Consider the following 18652-nt stretch of genomic DNA (forward strand, 5'->3'; position numbering starts at 1 on the left):
GGCCTAAGGACTGATCTAACTGGGAGGCCTCACGAGAGGCCTACAACCGTCTGACCAGTCTCAGGAGGCCGCTTACTCATAGTGACCCTCAGTGAGGGGAGCACATGGCCTGCCTGGTAGGCAAATCAGGCTGTAGGCTAAAAAAGAGATTCCGAGAGGGAACCAGTAGCAGAAAGTGAACACTTTAATCGTGCTAGGGCGCAAGCTCGCCTTCAGAAGCTGCCTGCTAATGCCAGCTGAACTGATAGCAAGCGACCACTAGCTGCCAGAACCCAGTATCGCTGGGAAACCACTTACAGGGAGGCCTGGTGAGGCCTACTACCTGATAACCAGTAGGCTGGCTACCTAGTGTCCATACTTGAGAACTCTCCTTCAGGGAGGCCTGGTGAGGCCTACTACCTGATAACCAGTCAGGCTAGCTGTCCAGTCGCCCATATGTGGGAACTCGCCTTCAGGGAGGCCTGGAGAGGCCTACTACCTGATAGCAAGCTAGAAAACTGGTTGCTATAAACCCTGATTCTGGGTTTCAGTCCCAGAGTGGCCTGCTAAGCCCAGCTGCCCAGTCCTGGGGCTCAGTCTCAGAGCAGTCTGTTAAGGCCGGCCGCCTGAAAGTTTTCTAAGGTAAGAAACTGACTGCCATGGACCAGTAAGGTTGGGGACTGCTTCATGGTGGCCTGATAAAGCCAACCGCCTGACAGTGGTCTTACTAGCTGGCAAAAATAACCCACGCTGTTTGTTTAGTGGCCCGGAGAGCTAGATCTGTGGTGCGGCGCAGCTCAGCAACCACCTCAGGGGACATCCCTGCCCCCTGTTCGAGATCCCCTAGCAGATCGGCCTGGTACTCCTGCAACACCGCCATGGTGTGCAGGGAAGCACCGGCCTGACCCGCTGCCGTGTATGCTCTGCCATTCAAACGCGATGTTGCTTTCAAAGGTTTGGATGGCAGGGTTAGAGCTCTCAGTGTCGATGCCAGCCCGGATGCAAGATAGTTTGCAAACATCTTGTCAATGGGCGGCATATGAAGATCGGGAAGGAATGGAAGGCTCACCTGATCTGGTGGTTTATAACCGATCGTCAAGCCTACCGCGAGCGATCTCTCCCCTAACGTGGCAACTGCAGCCTGACCGCAGCGCGATCCATAACATCCACCAGTTCAGGATAGTGGCTGAGAGGGTTCAGAATCTGATTATCATCACCCTCATCAGTCATCTCCTGCTGATCCTGAAGAGCACTCGCTGCTGGGCTAAGAGGAGGAGAGAAATCTTCAAACTGCAGCTCACCCTCGTCAGCTGCCGAATCGTCTGAGAGGGTTACACCCCTCTCAAGATGATCGGCGAGCTCCATCTGGGAAGCCCATGATGCGCGCTCCCTTGAGAACTGCCTGTGTGTGCTCTTCCTTCCCAGAAAGAAAATGCACAGTTCGTGTGTGTCACCCGGCGGCAAATATCTTGAGCCCGGGTCTGCACACTTCTGAAAGCACTCTGCCTTCTCAGTGCATTTCATAATTACCTGATTTTCAAGCGCTTACAGACAAAGCAGTCCCTGAAGACGAAAAGATGAATGTCATGTTTGCAAGGCGCCCCTTTTATACTTCCAGGTCGCACGGTGATGATGTCATGGCCGGTCAATAGGATTGCCGTGATTTGATAGTGATTTCAGACACCTGTCACGCCTGAGGCGTTCCCCAAAGCATCAATCGACGCAGTGCGAATTCCCGAATACAGGAAAGCAGGTTGTTATTGGAGAGTAGGGGAGCGCGGGGCACAACCTAACACATTTTAGTTTTCGCTCAATTATTAAAAAAATAATTAGGTTAGATTAATCTTTTTTTTTACACAAGCAACATACACATCTCTGCTACAAATGAACACTTAAAGTTTTTTTCTAGGACCTACCATTTTCGTACAGTTGCACTGAAAGTGACAGAAGTGCAAATGTTACAACTTACCCCATAGGCTATGCGGGGTTAATTGTAACAGACAGAGGGGTTAGTTGTAACACTTGTGTATATAACACACATAAGTCAGTACTATTTTATCTGTATAGTTTGATATTGTGGTAACACTTTACAATAAGGTTCATTAGTTAATGCATTAACTAACATGAACTAACCATGAGCAATACATTTGTTACTGTATTTATTAATCTTTGTTAATGTTAGTTAATACAAATACAGCTGTTCATCTTAGTTCAGTGCATTAACTAATGTTAACAAGATTTTTAATAAAGTATTAGTATATGTTGAAATTAACATTAACAAAGATTAATAAAGGCTGTATAAAGTACAGTTCATTATTAGTTCATGCTAACTAATGTAGTTAACTAATGAACCTTATTGTAAAGTGTTACCGATATTGTTTGTACATCTGTATAGATAGATATCCATACATCCATCCCTCATCCAAACATCCTTCTATTATGGATCAATATCATGGATAGAGATATATGAAATGGCTGCACAGTTTTGCAATAAATAAATAAATAAAATAATCAAATATTGTAATTGCTGTTGAATTATATTTGTGTGTGGCAGCTGCATGCAAAATTATTATTATTAATAATAACAGTAATAATAATAAAAACGAGCTCAAAATCAAATTTTAAAGGGTTTATCGCATGAAAAACATGCTTTTAAATAAAAAACAAGTGATCAATGCATATTTAACAAATGTGAAAAAAAATCACACTTTGACATTTAAATTCCAACATTGTTTGTGAAAGTCCAACAAAGTTAAATGTGGCAAAATGAATATATAAATAAATAAATACTCAAAACCTGAAAAGTTTTTCATTTCATTATCGTTGTACACTTGGCGGCTTAGTTGTAACACTGTGCTACAACTAACCCCGCAGTGTAAAAAATATTTTAAGCCTATAGCTAACAGTTGCTAGGAGTTGCTGATATGTTTCAAAATGCTGCTATGTTTTATCCAACAAGACAGTGATTAAGGTAATATAAAGATAGATTTGGTGACGTACACACCTAACTCAGAAACCGAAAAAAAACATATGATGAAAAAATTTACTTGCATGGTGTCAAAACACTCTTTGTCCAGTATCTTCACGAAATCTTATCAAAACTTTCCACAAATCCACGGGAGACCGTCTTCTGGCAGCGAGAGAAAAAAAGCGGAAACACAACCTGCTTGACCCTGACTAACTATGTAAATGGTCCGTGTTACATTTAACCCTGCGTTAGGTTGTGCCCCGCGCTCCCCTATATTACTTACATCCACAGACAACGAAGAGTGTAGAAAGGTGGGACTGTTTGTATAAACGTCTTACTTAAATTTTGTTTTTACATGTTCACCTCACCATGCTTCACATGCTGCTAGACTGAGGAAACTGAAGAAATGATTTTTTTTTTTATTCAATTGACCAAGCTGATCTCCGTTTCAAAATACTTCTTAAAAGATTGTACCTTCCCAGTCTGCGACCCACCTCCAAGTCAAGGTATTTGCTTCTTTTTAAATGTGTCCAAAGCATTAGATATTGTCTGTAAGTGATTTTTTATGGGGCCTCTTTGAAAGTCGTGTGCCTTGCCAAGCACATAACTGCAGGCTCTTTAGACATTGAAAAAAAAAAAAAACAAGTAAGACCAGCTCAATTTCATGGTAAGTGCATCTGGCGATATCTAGACATTTCTTTCAAATGTGTTCTCCACAGCTGACTGATATCTTCAGGGAGAAACTTGTCACACAGAGTAATTGGCTTTCTGATATCTGAGAACAAAATTATATGCCCAAGGTACAGGCCTGGAGATGTTCTTCAGTTGTTCTTTTGAGCTAATTTAAACACAAACTTAATGAATATTGCAATTGAACATGAGAATCCAGACAGTTTTTTTTAGTCGTACTCTGACATATTGATTATTCATTTTCCTTTTTCAAACGAATAAACCATGAGTTTAACAGATATTTATTTCCCTCTGGAAGTTATGCAGCCCAGCCATATAATTCAGATCTACAGTACTATGCACCACTATCCAAGCACAGCTCAACATATGAACTCATTTATGTTCATTTAACTCTGACTGGTGCTATGAAATGGTCCAGTGGCTGTTTGCTTGGGCAAGTAACCAGAGAGTTTTTGTGGTTTCCGAGCCCACATGGAATTTATCCATCGCACCCAAGAGAATGACATGTAACCTGAATTGCCTTGGTAAAACCCCAACCTCAAGAATGGAAATGAAAAGACATTCATATCTGCAGCTGACTGTGAAAAACATAAATAATGGTGAGAATTCCAGAGAAGAACTGGATCCATTGCAGCTCGCTTTGGCTAGAGAGCAACAAGAGGAATTACAGTTTGGCTTCTGGCCACTGGCCTATTTGTGCAGGCCAGACAGCCCATTCAGCTCGTGCCATGTCTGGCCCTAGCCCCTCACATGACCGCGGATTATGTCATCTCATCCTATAGACGGGTCAGAAAATTCTAGCTTGCATAAATGGTTGATACAAAATAGTTATGCCTTCTTGCACACACTGTATAAATGTGCATTTGCTCTTTTGTTTTGTCATTGTTTTTCTTTGAAAGAATGACAATTCCCTATTTGTGTTTCTTGAAGAAAAAGACGTGACTCCTGTGAAGACACTGATTCTCGCTGCTCTTCTCTTGAAAGCATCAAATGTAATAGTAATCTCTGCAGGCCAAAAAGCAGCAGGGCGCACTCGGCCCCCTATGAAGTTACAGTCAAGTGTGGGCCAGTCTTAGTTATCAACCACCCTTGGACACATGACACATTAGCATTTTGTTGTATCAGCTGGCTTTAAAACAACATGTCATGTTGATTTTTTTAATGATTGATTTTTCTTTCATATCACTCCCTCTCTGTCTCATTGTGATTGTGTGGTGCCTTTGTAACAGCGTTTTTTGTGTCATTAAAAATGTATTTGCTGAATTTGAATTGAGGGCGCAAACAGGTCTGGTTTATTTGTGTTTTTTCATTCGTTGTTTTTCTATATCAAAAGAACAGGTTGATATTTTTTATGTTTATCCATATGCTACGCCTGAACCTAAAAAAAATGCTTTAAGTTTTTCTGCTTTCAATATTTTCAGTAAATCAAAAAACAAATACAATGTACAGTACAATGTACAATGTACAGCATGTGACAGTATCGGATTTTCATGTTCCGATAATTGCTGAAGCTTTTATCACGGTATATGGTATTATCATGATATTAAAATAAGTTGCAAAAATAGTGTTGTCATAACAGGTTTAGTAACTTTTTTCCTATAACAAAAAGCACTGAACATTTAAATACAATAAAGCGATACAAAAAAATGTGTAAAGTGAATAAATGTTTTGAACAGATTTAAGTGCAAAAAAATAATAAGGAACAAGTAACGCTTTGCAATAAAGTCTCATTAGTTAACGTTAGTTAGTGCATTAACTAACTTTAACAATGAGCAATAGCTACATTTGTTACAGAAGTTATTATTCTTTGTTAACTTGTTAAAAAAATACAACATCTTAGTTCATGTTATCTCAGGTCCATTAAATAATACAGTTACTTTGACTTCAATAATATGTTATTAAATGCTGCAATTAACTAAGATTAATACATGATTTAGAAGTATTTTTCATTGTCAACTAATGAGAGAAAATTTTGTTTTTGTCAAAGACTTCATCCAGATCGGATTCAGAACGGTGATCAAAACATGTATATAGTAGATCGAGTCCATCAACACCCCCAAAGCTTTACAGTCCTATACCTCGTCCTGGGTCGACATTTCATTCAGTAACTTTAGGCAGTTTTGATTTATATGCTGTTTAATGCGAAGGGGAAAAAGCAGCTGCTTTGGCTGCTTTTTATTTAAAAAATTTGTCCACCCGCCCAATGCATTTTTCTCCGCTCCAACCCGATCAAAAGAAGCCCAAGCCCAATCTAAAAATGGCTTGAAGATTGAACTTTTATAGTCCAGGTAGATAAAAACGGTTATCTGGATAGTACAATTACAATTTACAATGTTGTTTTCCTCTTGTTGTTCCTCCACTTTCCGCCTATTGTGATTTTAAGAGAAATTTAATGGCAGTAGACAACTTTTCAAAGCTGTAAGCTGCTCTCTGCTCTCTCCTGGAGTCTAGACTGTATGACCCAGTGGTCATCCAAACAGCCATCTGCCACAAGATGTAAGCAAGGCTTATCATGTCCACATTGCCATGCACCTTCAAACCAATGTGAGCTCAGCTAAAGGAAACTGTTCTATGTTCTGTCACAGTTTACACTTAATATTATTCATTTATGAGAATGACCTAAGCGATCCAGTGCAAACATTGTGTTCACCAGAAGGGGGCCTGCCTCAGACAGACATGCAGACGGACTGGTAAGCCAGCAGGCCCGGGGCAGCTCCTTTTACCAAGACAGATTTGTTAACACTGTTTGGGTCGGTCGAGCCCCGGGCTGAAGTGACCTAATCTGTCATTAAACTCCTGTTACACTATGAGCGAGGCACAGCTCAGTGCCCCCTAAAGACTCCGCTGGAGGAAAGATGAGACACAATCTTCTGACTCACTGAAGTAGGCTGTCATGAAAACAGCAGACACTAATAAAACCCAACATGGCACAGTTAGACGCCTGCGCTGCATTGCAAAACCAAGTGCTACATTTGTGATTCTTTTCGATTAGAATTCAGTTACAGTACATTTCACTCATTACACTGAACAGTTTTGCTTGATTTTTCAGGTCTTTCTTTTCTGTTATGAATAGATTAGCAGCGAGTGTCCATCATGCTTGCAGATTGCGAAATGATAGACGTAGTTGCATCTGTTTGTTGTAGCAACTTATCCTCAGGTCTTACTTTATGTGCCCATTAACTGTATTTCCTTGTGCTTTTATCTGCCAAAACATTGCAGGTTATCTCATTTGGTTAGGGACATCTGATGCTGTATCTCTTTTGTGTTGAGGAAGGTAGATGGTTGATAACAGATTATTATCTCTGTGTATCTCAATGTGTATGGATATCATGGTTTCACCACGTGTCATATATTGTTATCTCATATAAAATGTTCAATCAGATAAAAAAAAATAAAAAAAAATTAAATATGTACTGCTATTCGGAAGTTTAGGATCGGTAAGATTTTGTAAAATGTTTTTGAAAGTTACTTACTCACCAAGGCTGCGTTTATTTAGTTAAAACAGAAACATTGTGAAATATAATTACAATTTAAAATAACTGTTTTCTATTTGAACATTTTAAAAATGTAATTTATTTCTGATGACAAAGCTGAATTTTCAGCATCATTACTCCAGTCTTCAGTGTCTCATGATCATTCAGAAATCATTCTAATATGATGATTTGCTGCTCAAGAAACATTTCTTATTATTATCAATGTTCAAAACAGGTATCCTGCTCAATATCGAAACTGTGATCTTTTTTTCAGGATTTTTTGATGAATAGAAAGTAATAAAAGAACGGCAATACATTTGAAATGGAAATATGTTGTAACATTATAAACGTCTTTACTGTCACTTTTGTTCCCTATCGGTCAGTCACTACAACGTAGGTCAGACTGACCAATAGGAATCTCGCTAGAGAGGCCAATCTACTTCGAGTGAAACTAAAACAAGCCAATGCACATTGGCATGCAATCATTTGCATCAGCTGCGCGTCCTCGTCAGCGCGGGTATTTAACAGCAGCTGTTATGATTGCACACTAGCTTTTTGCTTCGGAGCCAAACGCTTCATGGTAATCCTACAGAGTGTGAAACTTGGCAAGCCTTCGTTGGATCTCTCCTTGTTCGGTGCGGGCGTTACAGCACGGCAGCGCGAGCAGTCTTGTGTCCTCTCTCTTCTGTCTGTCTTTTTTGTTTTGTTTTTTTGAGCAAATTCAAAAAAGCTGTTTTAACAGCTGGTAAGGTGCGCAGTTCAGCGCTCAAAGGCTGTTCTCACAGCCGGTAAGACCTGCCAGCGAGAGAGAGAGACAGCGCACAGACGGGTGCACATTCCCGTCTGTGTTCGCAGTGACTGTTCCCCTGCGTGCTTCAGCACCAGTGAGAGTAGTCCCTAAAAGAGCTTACACAGATAGACAGCGTCTTAAAAAAAAAAAAAAAAAAAAAAGATGACTTTCTATCTGTGTGTTTCTGGATGCGGTCGTTACCTGGGCTCACAGGATGGTCACAAGCGCTGCCTCGTGTGTCTGGGCATTGAACACGCTGAGGCAGCGTTTGTGGATGAGTCATGTACCCATTGTGGGAAGATGACCATCGCGGAGCTACGGTCGAGACTCCTGTTCCTGCAAAGGGGCGGAGTCCCCGTGCCTCTGCCTCGTTCCAATCCTCCTCAGAGGGTTGCTTCGGGCGGGGGCGCGGGTGACCTGAGGATCACGGTGAGCGCGTCTCCTTCGGGGAACCAACCCCCTAGGAGCCCTCACCCCTCTCATGCTCCGCAGCCAGTTGAGCTTCCATTGGAGAAAGCTGGACCATCCTCGAGGTGTGTACCGGTTGTCTCCTTTGGGGCTCCCAGTGACCAGATGTCGATCGCTGCATCGGAGGGTGGGTCAGACCTCTCTGCGGACGACGACTCGGCACCGCTGCCTCCTTCGGGGGTGCCAGCGGTGCCTGAGACGGACCCGGAGATGATGGCCATGCTCTCCCGGGCCGCCAACGGGGTCGGGCTCGTGTGGAATCCTCCACCGTGTCCCGAACCCTCGAGGTTGGATGATTGGTATCTCGGGGTGGCGCGCGCTGGTTCTCAGCAACCCACCCCAGTGCCTTTCTTCCCGGAAGTGCATGAGGAGCTTACGGGAACGTGGAGGGCACCTTTTACTGCCAGAAACCGTTCCGGTGGCTCCTCCTCCCTCACCACCCTTGATGGCGGGGCAGCTAAGGGATACACGCGCATCCCGCCAGTGGAACGGGCCGTTGCTATGCAACTGTGCCCTAACTCCACTCGGCGCGGAGAACCGTGTCTTCCTTCCCGGGCCTGTAGGTACTCGTCGGACCTATTCGACGAGGCTTACAAGGCCTGTGGGGAAGCTGCCTCTGCCATGCACGCCATGGCGTTGCTGCAGGTCCATCAGGCCAAGGCACTGAAGGACCTGCACGAGGGTGGTCATGATCCACAAGTTCTCCAGGAACTTCGTGCCGCAACGGACCTCGCGCTTCGTGCGACGAAGGTCACCGCGCCGTCAGTGGGTCATGCGATGTCCACCTTGGTGGTCCAGGAGCGCCATCTCTGGCTGTGTCTGGCAGACATGAGTGAGGCTGAGAAGCTCCGGTTCCTCAACTCCCCCGTGTCCCAGACCGGCCTCTTCGGCGACGCGGTCGAGAACTTCGCCCAGCAGTTCTCGGCTGTACAAAAGCAGACTGAGGCCATCAAGCATATCCTGCCGCGGCGGTCAGCTGCTGCCTCCAACCCACCGCCTGCGGCTCCTCAGTCTGCTCGTCGCCGGGGGCGTCCTCCTGCGTCTGCCCCTGCTCCCGCGCTGCAGCAGCAGCCTCCACCTAAACGGCGCCGTGGAGCCAGTCGCAGGCACGCCGCCCCGCCCGTCCAGGCCCCCGCCAAGAAGGGTGGCAAAGCCAGAGGTAAGCGGCCCCAGGACGGGCGACCCGGAGATGGAAGGGACTGCTCTCCAGGAGACGATGACCGCATCGCTCCTTCCCCCGGAAGAGGGCCGGGTGGAAAATCCTGTGTTTCGTTTTGTTCCGCCGCTGGCCTTAAAACCAGCGGTACCCAAATTTTCAATAAAAGAGCAGTTTCTACCATCTCTGGGTCCGAAGAGGACCCGGAGAGCAGTGGGGGGACAGAATCCTCACCACTCTCATCCGCCTCCTCTGTCGCCAGTGAGCAGCAGTGTGCAGTTCGAGAACGCCACCGAGCCGCCTCCTGCACCTCCTGCCCCGTGGAACCAGGTAAGTGCTGCACAGCACACACAGACCCTGCTACGGGCCGCCTCCCAGAGAGAGCCTCCCGAGCCACGTCCCTGTGTTCCACCTCGCTGCCCCACTCCGGGTACACCTACAGTCCTTTTGGTCCCGCTTGCACGGTCTCTGAGAGCCTGGTTAGCGCTCCCCAGTCCGTCTCGCTGGCTCATTCGGACCATCAGGCTCGGCTATGCGATTCAGTTCGCCCGGCGTCCCCCCAAGTTTCGGGCCATCCACTCCACTACAGTGAGAGCAGCCGATGCCCATGTCTTGCGTGCGGAGATTGCAGTCCTACTGGCGAAGGACGCGATAGAGCCGGTCCCTCCAGCCGATATGGGGTCAGGGCACTACAGTCCCTACTTCATTGTACCCAAGAAAGGTGGTGGGTTACGACCGATCTTGGATCTGCGAGTTTTGAATCGGAGCCTCCACAAGCTACCGTTCAAAATGCTCACGCAGAGACGCATTTTCGGATGCATCCGTCCCCAAGATTGGTTTGCAGCGATCGACCTGAAGGACGCGTACTTTCATGTATCGATTCTTCCTCGACACAGGCCGTTTCTGCGCTTTGCGTTCGAGGGTCGAGCATATCAGTACAAGGTCCTGCCCTTCGGGCTGTCCCTGTCTCCCCGTGTCTTCACGAAAGTCACGGAGGGGGCCCTTGTTCCCATGAGAGAACAGGGCGTTCGCCTCCTCAACTATCTCGACGACTGGCTTATACTAGCACACTCTCGAGATCAGTTATGCGAACACAGGGACCTCGTGCTCACGCACCTCAGCCAGTTGGGCCTTCAGGTCAACTGGGAAAAGAGCAAACTCGCCCCTGTGCAGAGGATCTCTTTTCTCGGTATGGAGTTGGATTCGGTCGCACAGACAGCGCGCCTCACAGAGCAGCGCGCTCAGTCGGTGCTAAACTGCTTGAACACGTTCAAAGGCAGGACAGCGGTCCCACTGAAATTTTTTCAGAGGCTCCTGGGGCATATGGCAGCGGCAGCAGCGGTAACTCCGCTCGGCTTGCTTCATATGAGACCGCTTCAGCACTGGCTTCACGGCCGAGTCCCGAGATGGGCGTGGCATCATGGCACTCACCGGGTGGCAATCACACCGGCCTGCCGCCAGACCTTCAGCCCGTGGTCAGACCTCTCGTTCCTTCGGGCAGGAGTCCCCTTGGAACAGGTCTCCAGGCATGCTGTGGTTTTCACAGATGCCTCTGCCACCGGCTGGGGTGCCACGTACAACGGGCATGCAGTGTCAGAGGTGTGGACGGCTCCCCAACTGCATTGGCACATCAATTGCCTCGAGTTGCTAGCAGTACATCTCGCTCTGAGCCGCCTGAAAAGGCCGCTACGGGGCAGGGACGTGCTGGTCCGTACGGACAACACTGCGACCGTGGCGTACATCAACCGACAAGGTGGTCTACGCTCCCGTCGCATGTCGCAACTCGCCCGCCATCTCCTCCTCTGGAGTCAGAAGCGTCTGAGGTCGCTTCGAGCCATGTATGTCCCTGGCGTGCTCAACCGTGTGGCCGACGAGCTATCACGAGCTGTGCTTCCGGGAGAATGGTGACTCCACCCCCAGGTGGTTCAGCTGATCTGGAGAGAGTTCGGAGAGGCTCAGGTAGACCTGTTTGCCTCTTCAGAGACCTCCCACTGCCAGCTGTTTTACTCCCTGACCGAGGGAACACTCGGCACGGACGCACTGGCACACAGCTGGCCCCGGGGCCTCCGCAAATATGCGTTTCCCCCAGTGAGCCTACTTGCACAGACACTGTGCAAAGTCAGGGAGGACGAGGAGCAGGTCCTTCTGGTGGCTCCCTATTGGCCCACCCGGACTTGGTTCCCAGAACTCATGCTCCTTGGGACAGTCCCTCCCTGGCCCATTCCTCTGAGGAAGGATCTTCTGACTCAGAGACGGGGCACCCTATGGCACCCGCGTCCAGACCTCTGGAAACTCCATGTCTGGTCCCTGGATGGGACGCGGAGGTTCTAGGTGACTTACCCCCTGAGGTACTTAACACCATCACTTCAGCACGGGCGCCGTCCACGAGACGTGTTTACGCCCTGAAGTGGAACCTGTTCGTCGAGTGGTGTTCTTCTTGCCGAGAAGACCCCCGAAGATGTTCGATAGGGTCTGTGCTTTCCTTCTTGCAGCAAGGGTTGGAGCGAAGCCTGTCTCCCTCCACCCTCAAAGTACATGCTGCAGCTATTTCAGCTTATCACGACCACGTAGATGGCAAAACAGTGGGGAAGCACGACCTGGTCGTCAGGTTTCTTAGGGGGGCGAGACTATTAAATCCTCCTCGACCCCCCTCCATACCCTCTTGGGATCTTCCCCTGGTGCTTCGAGCACTTCAGGATGTTCCCCTTGAGCCTCTGCAGTCAGTAGACTTAAAGCTTCTTTCCATGAAGACTTTGCTACTGGTTGCACTGGCCTCTGTCAAGAGGGTAGGAGACCTGCACGCATTTTCGGTCGACGAATCGTGCCTAGAGTTCGGGCCGGGTGACAACCATGTGGAATTAAGACCCCGGCCAGGCTATGTGCCCAAGGTTCCTACCACTCCCTTCAAAAACCAGGTAGTGAACCTGCAAGCGCTGCCTTTGGAGGAGGCAGACCCAGCCCTGTCTTTGCTCTGTCCCGTTCGCGCTCTGCGTATGTACGTGGACAGAACTCAAAGCATCAGGACCTCAGACCAGCTCTTTGTCTGTTATGGAGGCCAGCAGAGGGGAAAGGCTGTCTCCAAGCAGAGGATGGCCCACTGGATAGTGGATGCCATCGCCTTGGCTTACCAAGCTCAAGGCGTGCCCTGCCCGCTCAGGTTGCATGCACACTCCACGAGAGGCGTTGCATCCTCCTGGGCGCTGGCACGTGGCTCCTCGCTAACAGATATCTGTAGAGCTGCGGGCTGGGCGACACCTAACACGTTCGCTAGATATTATAGCCTACGTGTAGAGCCGGTCTCCTCCCGTGTTCTCACCCTAAACGGGTAGAAGCACCGAGAGGCCCGGCTCTGTCGGCTTGCTGCACCCTACTGTGCACCCTTATTGCTCCAGAGTGAAAAACCTGTCGAGTCCTCCAAAAACCCCTCGGCCCGGACATGGCGGAGCGTCCGGTGCCAGGCCTTTATCCGCTGAATCCTTGAGAACCGGATCTGGGCTGGGTTCCATATGTGTGACCCTACGGGGATCCCATATGTGTATATTTTCCACGGCTGCTCCTAACGGAAGCCCGTGTCTTTCCCTTGGGCTAAGTCACCCACTATCTCATATGTAGTACAGCCTTCGGGCTAGTCCATATGTATTCCCCACATAACTCCTTGAAGTAAGTGGATTCCGCAGCGTCCTCCTTCCTAACTGAAGGGCACGCTTTCCCAGTGTTATCCAATAATCTCACTGTATGGGTTATTACGGAACAACACTGACAGATACACTCTGTGTGTAGCCTCCTCCTATCGTCCTTCTAGGCAAGAAGGTGTAGAGGCTTGCATGGGGCGCTGGATGGGGTGCAGCAGCTGTGGTGCTTTGGTAGGGATTCCTATTGGTCAGTCTGACCTACGTTGTAGTGACTGACCGATAGGGAACGTCTCGGTTACATATGGTAACCCTCGTTCCCTGAGGGAGGGAACGGAGACGTAGGTCCCGTCGCCACATCTGCTGCCGCCCGCTGGGGCGGCCAGCTTTTTCAGGTTTGGCTCCTCAGCAAAAAACTAGTGTGCAATCATAACAGCTGCTGTTAAATACCCGCGCTGACGAGGACGCGCAGCTGATGCAAATGATTGCATGCCAATGTGCATTGGCTTGTTTTAGTTTCACTCGAAGTAGATTGGCCTCTCTAGCGAGATTCCTATTGGTCAGTCTGACCTACGTCTCCGTTCCCTCCCTCAGGGAACGAGGGTTACCATATGTAACCGAGACGATCTATTTAATACTTCTATGCTGAATATTTTTTTAAAAGACCACAAACTTTGAACGGTAGTTTTTTTGTTTGTTTTTTTGCACTGCTGTGTGTTAGTGAATTTTCTGTGGATAAAAGATTGATAGTACAATAAGGTGTAATTGTCATTTAGCTCATATGCAATTTGGTTAATTTTTATATGTATAGTGGTTCTTACAATACACATTGTTTCAAAGCAGCTTTACAGAAAACACATGTTTCAATGATACAATGATGTCACTGAATTCTAATTAACAGGGAATTTAGGATTAAATCAATGCCCTAGTGAGCAGCCAGCCACAGTGGAATGTAAAAAAAAAAAAAAAAATAATCCCAGTAGTTTCTATTATCTGTAGCAACAAAATAATGTCATATAACAAGACAATATACAGGCCTGCAAATCTTTATGCATTTTGCGTAGTAGGTTGCCTTTTTTACCTCCACGATTTGTCACTCTAAACTGAGCAAAAAGCTAGTGACGCCTTTCAATTTGCATTATGATTGATGTTGATATAGATCTTGCATATAGCTTGATGATACGGTGGTGAGTAATGATGAATGATGTACGTGTGTAATGTGAAGCATGTAAAAGCGTAACACTATTGTGGTACTGGCAACGCTAAGGCAGTAAATACAGGTTGTGATCGTAACCATTGCAATAAGGACCATGTAAGTCCATCCGTTGTTGATATTATCTGCTGTCAAGTGAGGCTGGGTCCAAACTCGAGCTGGTAATGTCTTTAGTTATGGGCATCCTGTGGTAAAAAGCTGCTGTTCAAATTTCAGAAAGATGATAATTTGCATTTAACATTTCATCAGACATGACTGAAATTGTAGGTTATGAGATGCATTTTGTGAAAGTTCAGCTAAAGAGAGGTTTTTAATCTAGATTAAACCTGAGGGTGTCTGAGCCCTGAGCATTATCAGAAAGGCTGTTCCAGAGTTTTGGAGGCAAATGCAAAAAAAGCTGTACACCCTTTGGTGGACTTTGATATCAATAGTCCAGACTTTTTGTGACCTTAAATAGCCTGATAGATTTTGTGAAGCAAGATCGGTTAAGTAAAAAGGACATCAAATTTGTTTCTACATTAAATGTATTTTTTTTTAACACAAATGACTCCTGCAAAACTGAAAATGTCCTTGCTATGACTTACAGAGTTAGTCTTGTGACTTTTGAGCAGAAGCTGTATGATATTCCTTGACTTGATCAAATTTAACAGATGGTTCTGATCTGCTAGTGCTATAATGAAGTGCTGACATAAAAGTATAATCAAGAAAGCTTTGACAGAGCACAAAGCTTTGACATATGGTCATTTTAATCAGCTGTTACTATCAGTTTTGTATATACCAAGTAGCCTACATATTAACCAAATCTGCATAGTTTCCCTGCCTCACATTACACCGCCTGGACACAAACACATTTCTGCTGTTCTGTGAGGAATGTTTTGAACTAATAAGTAGATACCAAGCTTTTTACCTTTTTACCTTGAACTATTTAGAGATTATTAGAGGGTTTGTTTCGAAAGAAAGTCTTATTGTTATAGTAAAATATCCCATATATTATGTTTTAGGGTCTCAGAAACAAGGCCATTTTAATAGCTTGAATATCTCGACATGACAACACACTTCAAAGATCCTCTAAAAAGGATTTGACAACATACTGTATGTTTGGGGTCTTGTGACTTCTAATGTAAAACATGATTAAATGCAATGCATTTTCACATTATAATTATTCTATAAAGTGTTTTTTTGCTGGGGTCAAATTAACCCCAAACAGAAATAACATCAAATGGATACTGATCACCTGCAAGACATGTGGTTGTTTTTCTTGAGAGGCCATTGTGTTTAAATGATCTTTGTATGATTGTATGTATGTGTATATAGCATTTTTTACTATGTTGTGTTTATGTATGGCTGGCTACTACCTTGTATGTAGCATTTTAATATGTTGTGTTTATGTATGGCTGCTACCTTGGCCAGGTCTCTCTTGTAAAAGAGATGTTTGATCTCAATGAGACTTCCTGGTAAAATAAAGGTAAAAAAAAGGACAAGTGCATGCATACTTTAAGATACAACAGAGATACTGTGTAATAATAGTATAGGCTTAATGGTATCTGCTTCCTGGGTTCTAATTAGGTTAGAGGAACATGAAGAATTTGAAGGCAAAATGAAAGATTAATTTGTATCCCAAACATAAAAACAGTCAAATATATCTCCTTTCAATTTTCAGTTATTTTTTAAACAGCATTTCAGTTTGAATTTGAGTAATTGCCTGCTGGATTCTCACCAAATCTGCACAATCATTTTAGGTATTTTATGGAAGACAAGCCAAAATTCTTTTGGTGCTTTTTTTAGAGAGTGGTCATAATTAAATATTTATTTATTTTTCAGATACAGAAGTACTTTGAATTGCAGCCGCTGAACCGAGGGAAGCGGTGGATTCTTGCAGGCACCACAACGAACAACATGGAGGCTGTGAGAGAGAGTTTCAGTCAACTCATCAGCCTTTTGGAAGAAAAGGAGGTGCTACCTAGCAGGATATGATTCAATCAAACTTCAAAGTGGAAAGTGGGTTTGAAGTGTTGCTTGCTAGAAGGAATTTTTTGGACCTCTCATTCGTCGTTGTTTTATAACCCACTGGAGACATAGATGCAAAAAGCCACATGTTTTGATGAGCTGACTGACATATTTGTCACCCTTAGGTCAAGGGCCACACATATGCTGATTTAGTAGCAGGTGAACCAAAGTCCTTCAGAAATTTTCACCATTATTAGTAAAACTAATAAGCTGATGATAAGCTATATGTTGTTTATTAGTTGGTTGTCATGTGGTGTGTGTGTGTGTGTGGAATTTATGTTAATAATAACCAATCCATATTTCTTATAATGGCTTAAAATCCGAGCATTCATTCAGCACCTTTATGGAAAATACTTTTATTATATTATATATTATATTATTGTATTGTTTATTATTATTATTATAGCAAATCTAGTGTCCCTTGAACTCATTATTCTTTCTTCTTTTTAGAGAATGTTAGAATGACTTCCTAGACAAAATGAGTTCTACGTTCTTTTTTGTTGTTCGAAAATACGACACACCCATTTACTTGGCACTGGTTTGAGCTGGAATACAAACTCTATCAATCAGTGTCCGCAACAGCTGCATTTGACAAGTCCCTGTCCGCCAGGCTTAAGCCCTCCAACTATCTGTGGAGACTCCTCCCCGTCTGCCACCTCACTCTTTGCCCAACCGCGCTCGGCGGCCTCACCCCCTCTGCTTCCTGCTGGTATTATCCAAATTCCTCTCCACAAATTTAGATTCCTGACTGTGCACCTCTCTGATGTGCATTTTGTCACCAGACTTGTTCCAGAGTAGTTTAGGACTCTGTATATTCTGTATATTTATGGTGTTAACCTGTGTATGTTTTGCCCGCCAATTGCCACTTGATGTCTTATTTTGGGGGTAAACCATTTGTACTGCTTTTAAATCGATTTGAGCACATGTACCAGTTAGATATATCACGTGATCCTTAGTATACCCTCAACCTACAATCCTCACGACTTTAAGGTTAAATATATTAACATTAGTTAATCTATAAGGTATGAACTGCACATTCACCGTTTTTAGAGCATTTATTAATCTAGGTTAATGTTTGGTTAAATAGATACTATTGTTAATTTTATGTTTGTTAATAATATATGTTAAAAATGTATTGTTGAAATTAAGATTTTTATTAAATATCAAATTATTAGAAACAATTTATATTTATTAAATGCTGTAAACTTGTAAAAAATAGTTTGATGTTAGTTTATTTTAGCTATGACATTCATGTTAACCTTATTTTAAATGATCACCGTCTCACATTTGAATCTGCGTGTTGTCTTCATTACTATAAATACAAATTATTTGGAATTATTTATTATGTGGAATTGTTGATTATTGCTGACAAGGGCATTTCAGTGTAAAATACATCTGATATGCTGCTGGTTATTTTTAAGCCATTGGCTTCTCAATGGCAAAATCAAAGCAAGCCAGTAAAATAATCAAACTGTCCATCGTATCATTGCTTCCCCATCTAATCTCTGTCTCGAACACAAATTCCATGCGCTCGTGGTCTGATGTAGATAAAAAAAGGGAAGTTAATGTTTCTCAGACAGGGTTCCTGATCCAGCCAGGTTCATTTTTTTTCTCCCTCTCTTTTCAAACTATACACGTTGCTTTGATACAATGTCTGTCACGCAGGTTGCCCCTGCGATTCTTTGATCTGCTCTTCCTCTGTCTGCGTCTGACGCTCTTCTCTAGTCTGCTGCTCTTGTCTATCCGCTCTCAGAGAAAGCCCTTTGCCCCTTCTTTCTCTGGGCGCTCTGCTTCCCTTTGGTCACGCTAATGGAGCCCACCCTCAAAGCAGAAACGCTGCAGAAAACCAGTTTGGCCTGTTAGAATTGGCTTGTCTCTCCGAATAAGAGGCCCACAGACAGATTGCACAGGCCCTAGGGCCAGGAACTTATTAAATGCCCCATTCCTATGCTTCGTGCGACACTATCTGAATGTCAATAATGTAATTAGATACACACCGTGACACCTTGTAGGTACTGAGACAAACACATCCCAGCTTTTTTGTTTTTGTTTTGTTTTTGGCTTCAGTCTTGCTTTTTATCCCACCGAGCGGGATCTGTCTTAAAACCCTCCCACATGGGATGTTTTTATAATGCCAGTCTTAACTCTATTTGCATATCATTTTTCTCGCTTGGCTCAGTTTCACACTTGCTGTGTCTAGACAGAGATTATTTTTAGTTCCTTAGCAGGAATTCACCAGCAACTGACAAAGACTTGGAACAGAGCGTGGTGATCTTTGT

The 18652-nt window shown here is 44.8% G+C and overlaps 1 protein-coding gene across 2 annotated transcripts in view; it reads left to right on the forward strand.

Moving 5' to 3' along the window:
• arl15a (ADP-ribosylation factor-like 15a) overlaps positions 1-16549 on the forward strand; it is a 227792-nt gene extending 211243 nt beyond the window's left edge. For both annotated transcript variants that reach the window (XM_056250580.1, XM_056250581.1), the window contains one exon: positions 16188-16549. In XM_056250580.1, coding sequence (XP_056106555.1) covers positions 16188-16340 — 153 coding nt within the window. In that variant the 3' untranslated portion in view covers positions 16341-16549. The remainder of the gene's footprint in view (positions 1-16187) is intronic.
• The last annotated feature ends 2103 nt before the right edge of the window (positions 16550-18652 follow it).

Source organism: Rhinichthys klamathensis, unplaced genomic scaffold (genome assembly GCF_029890125.1).
Source record: "Rhinichthys klamathensis goyatoka isolate OS25496 unplaced genomic scaffold, OSU_Roscu_1.1 h1tg000071l_1, whole genome shotgun sequence".
Classification (NCBI taxonomy): Eukaryota; Metazoa; Chordata; class Actinopteri; order Cypriniformes; family Leuciscidae; genus Rhinichthys; species Rhinichthys klamathensis.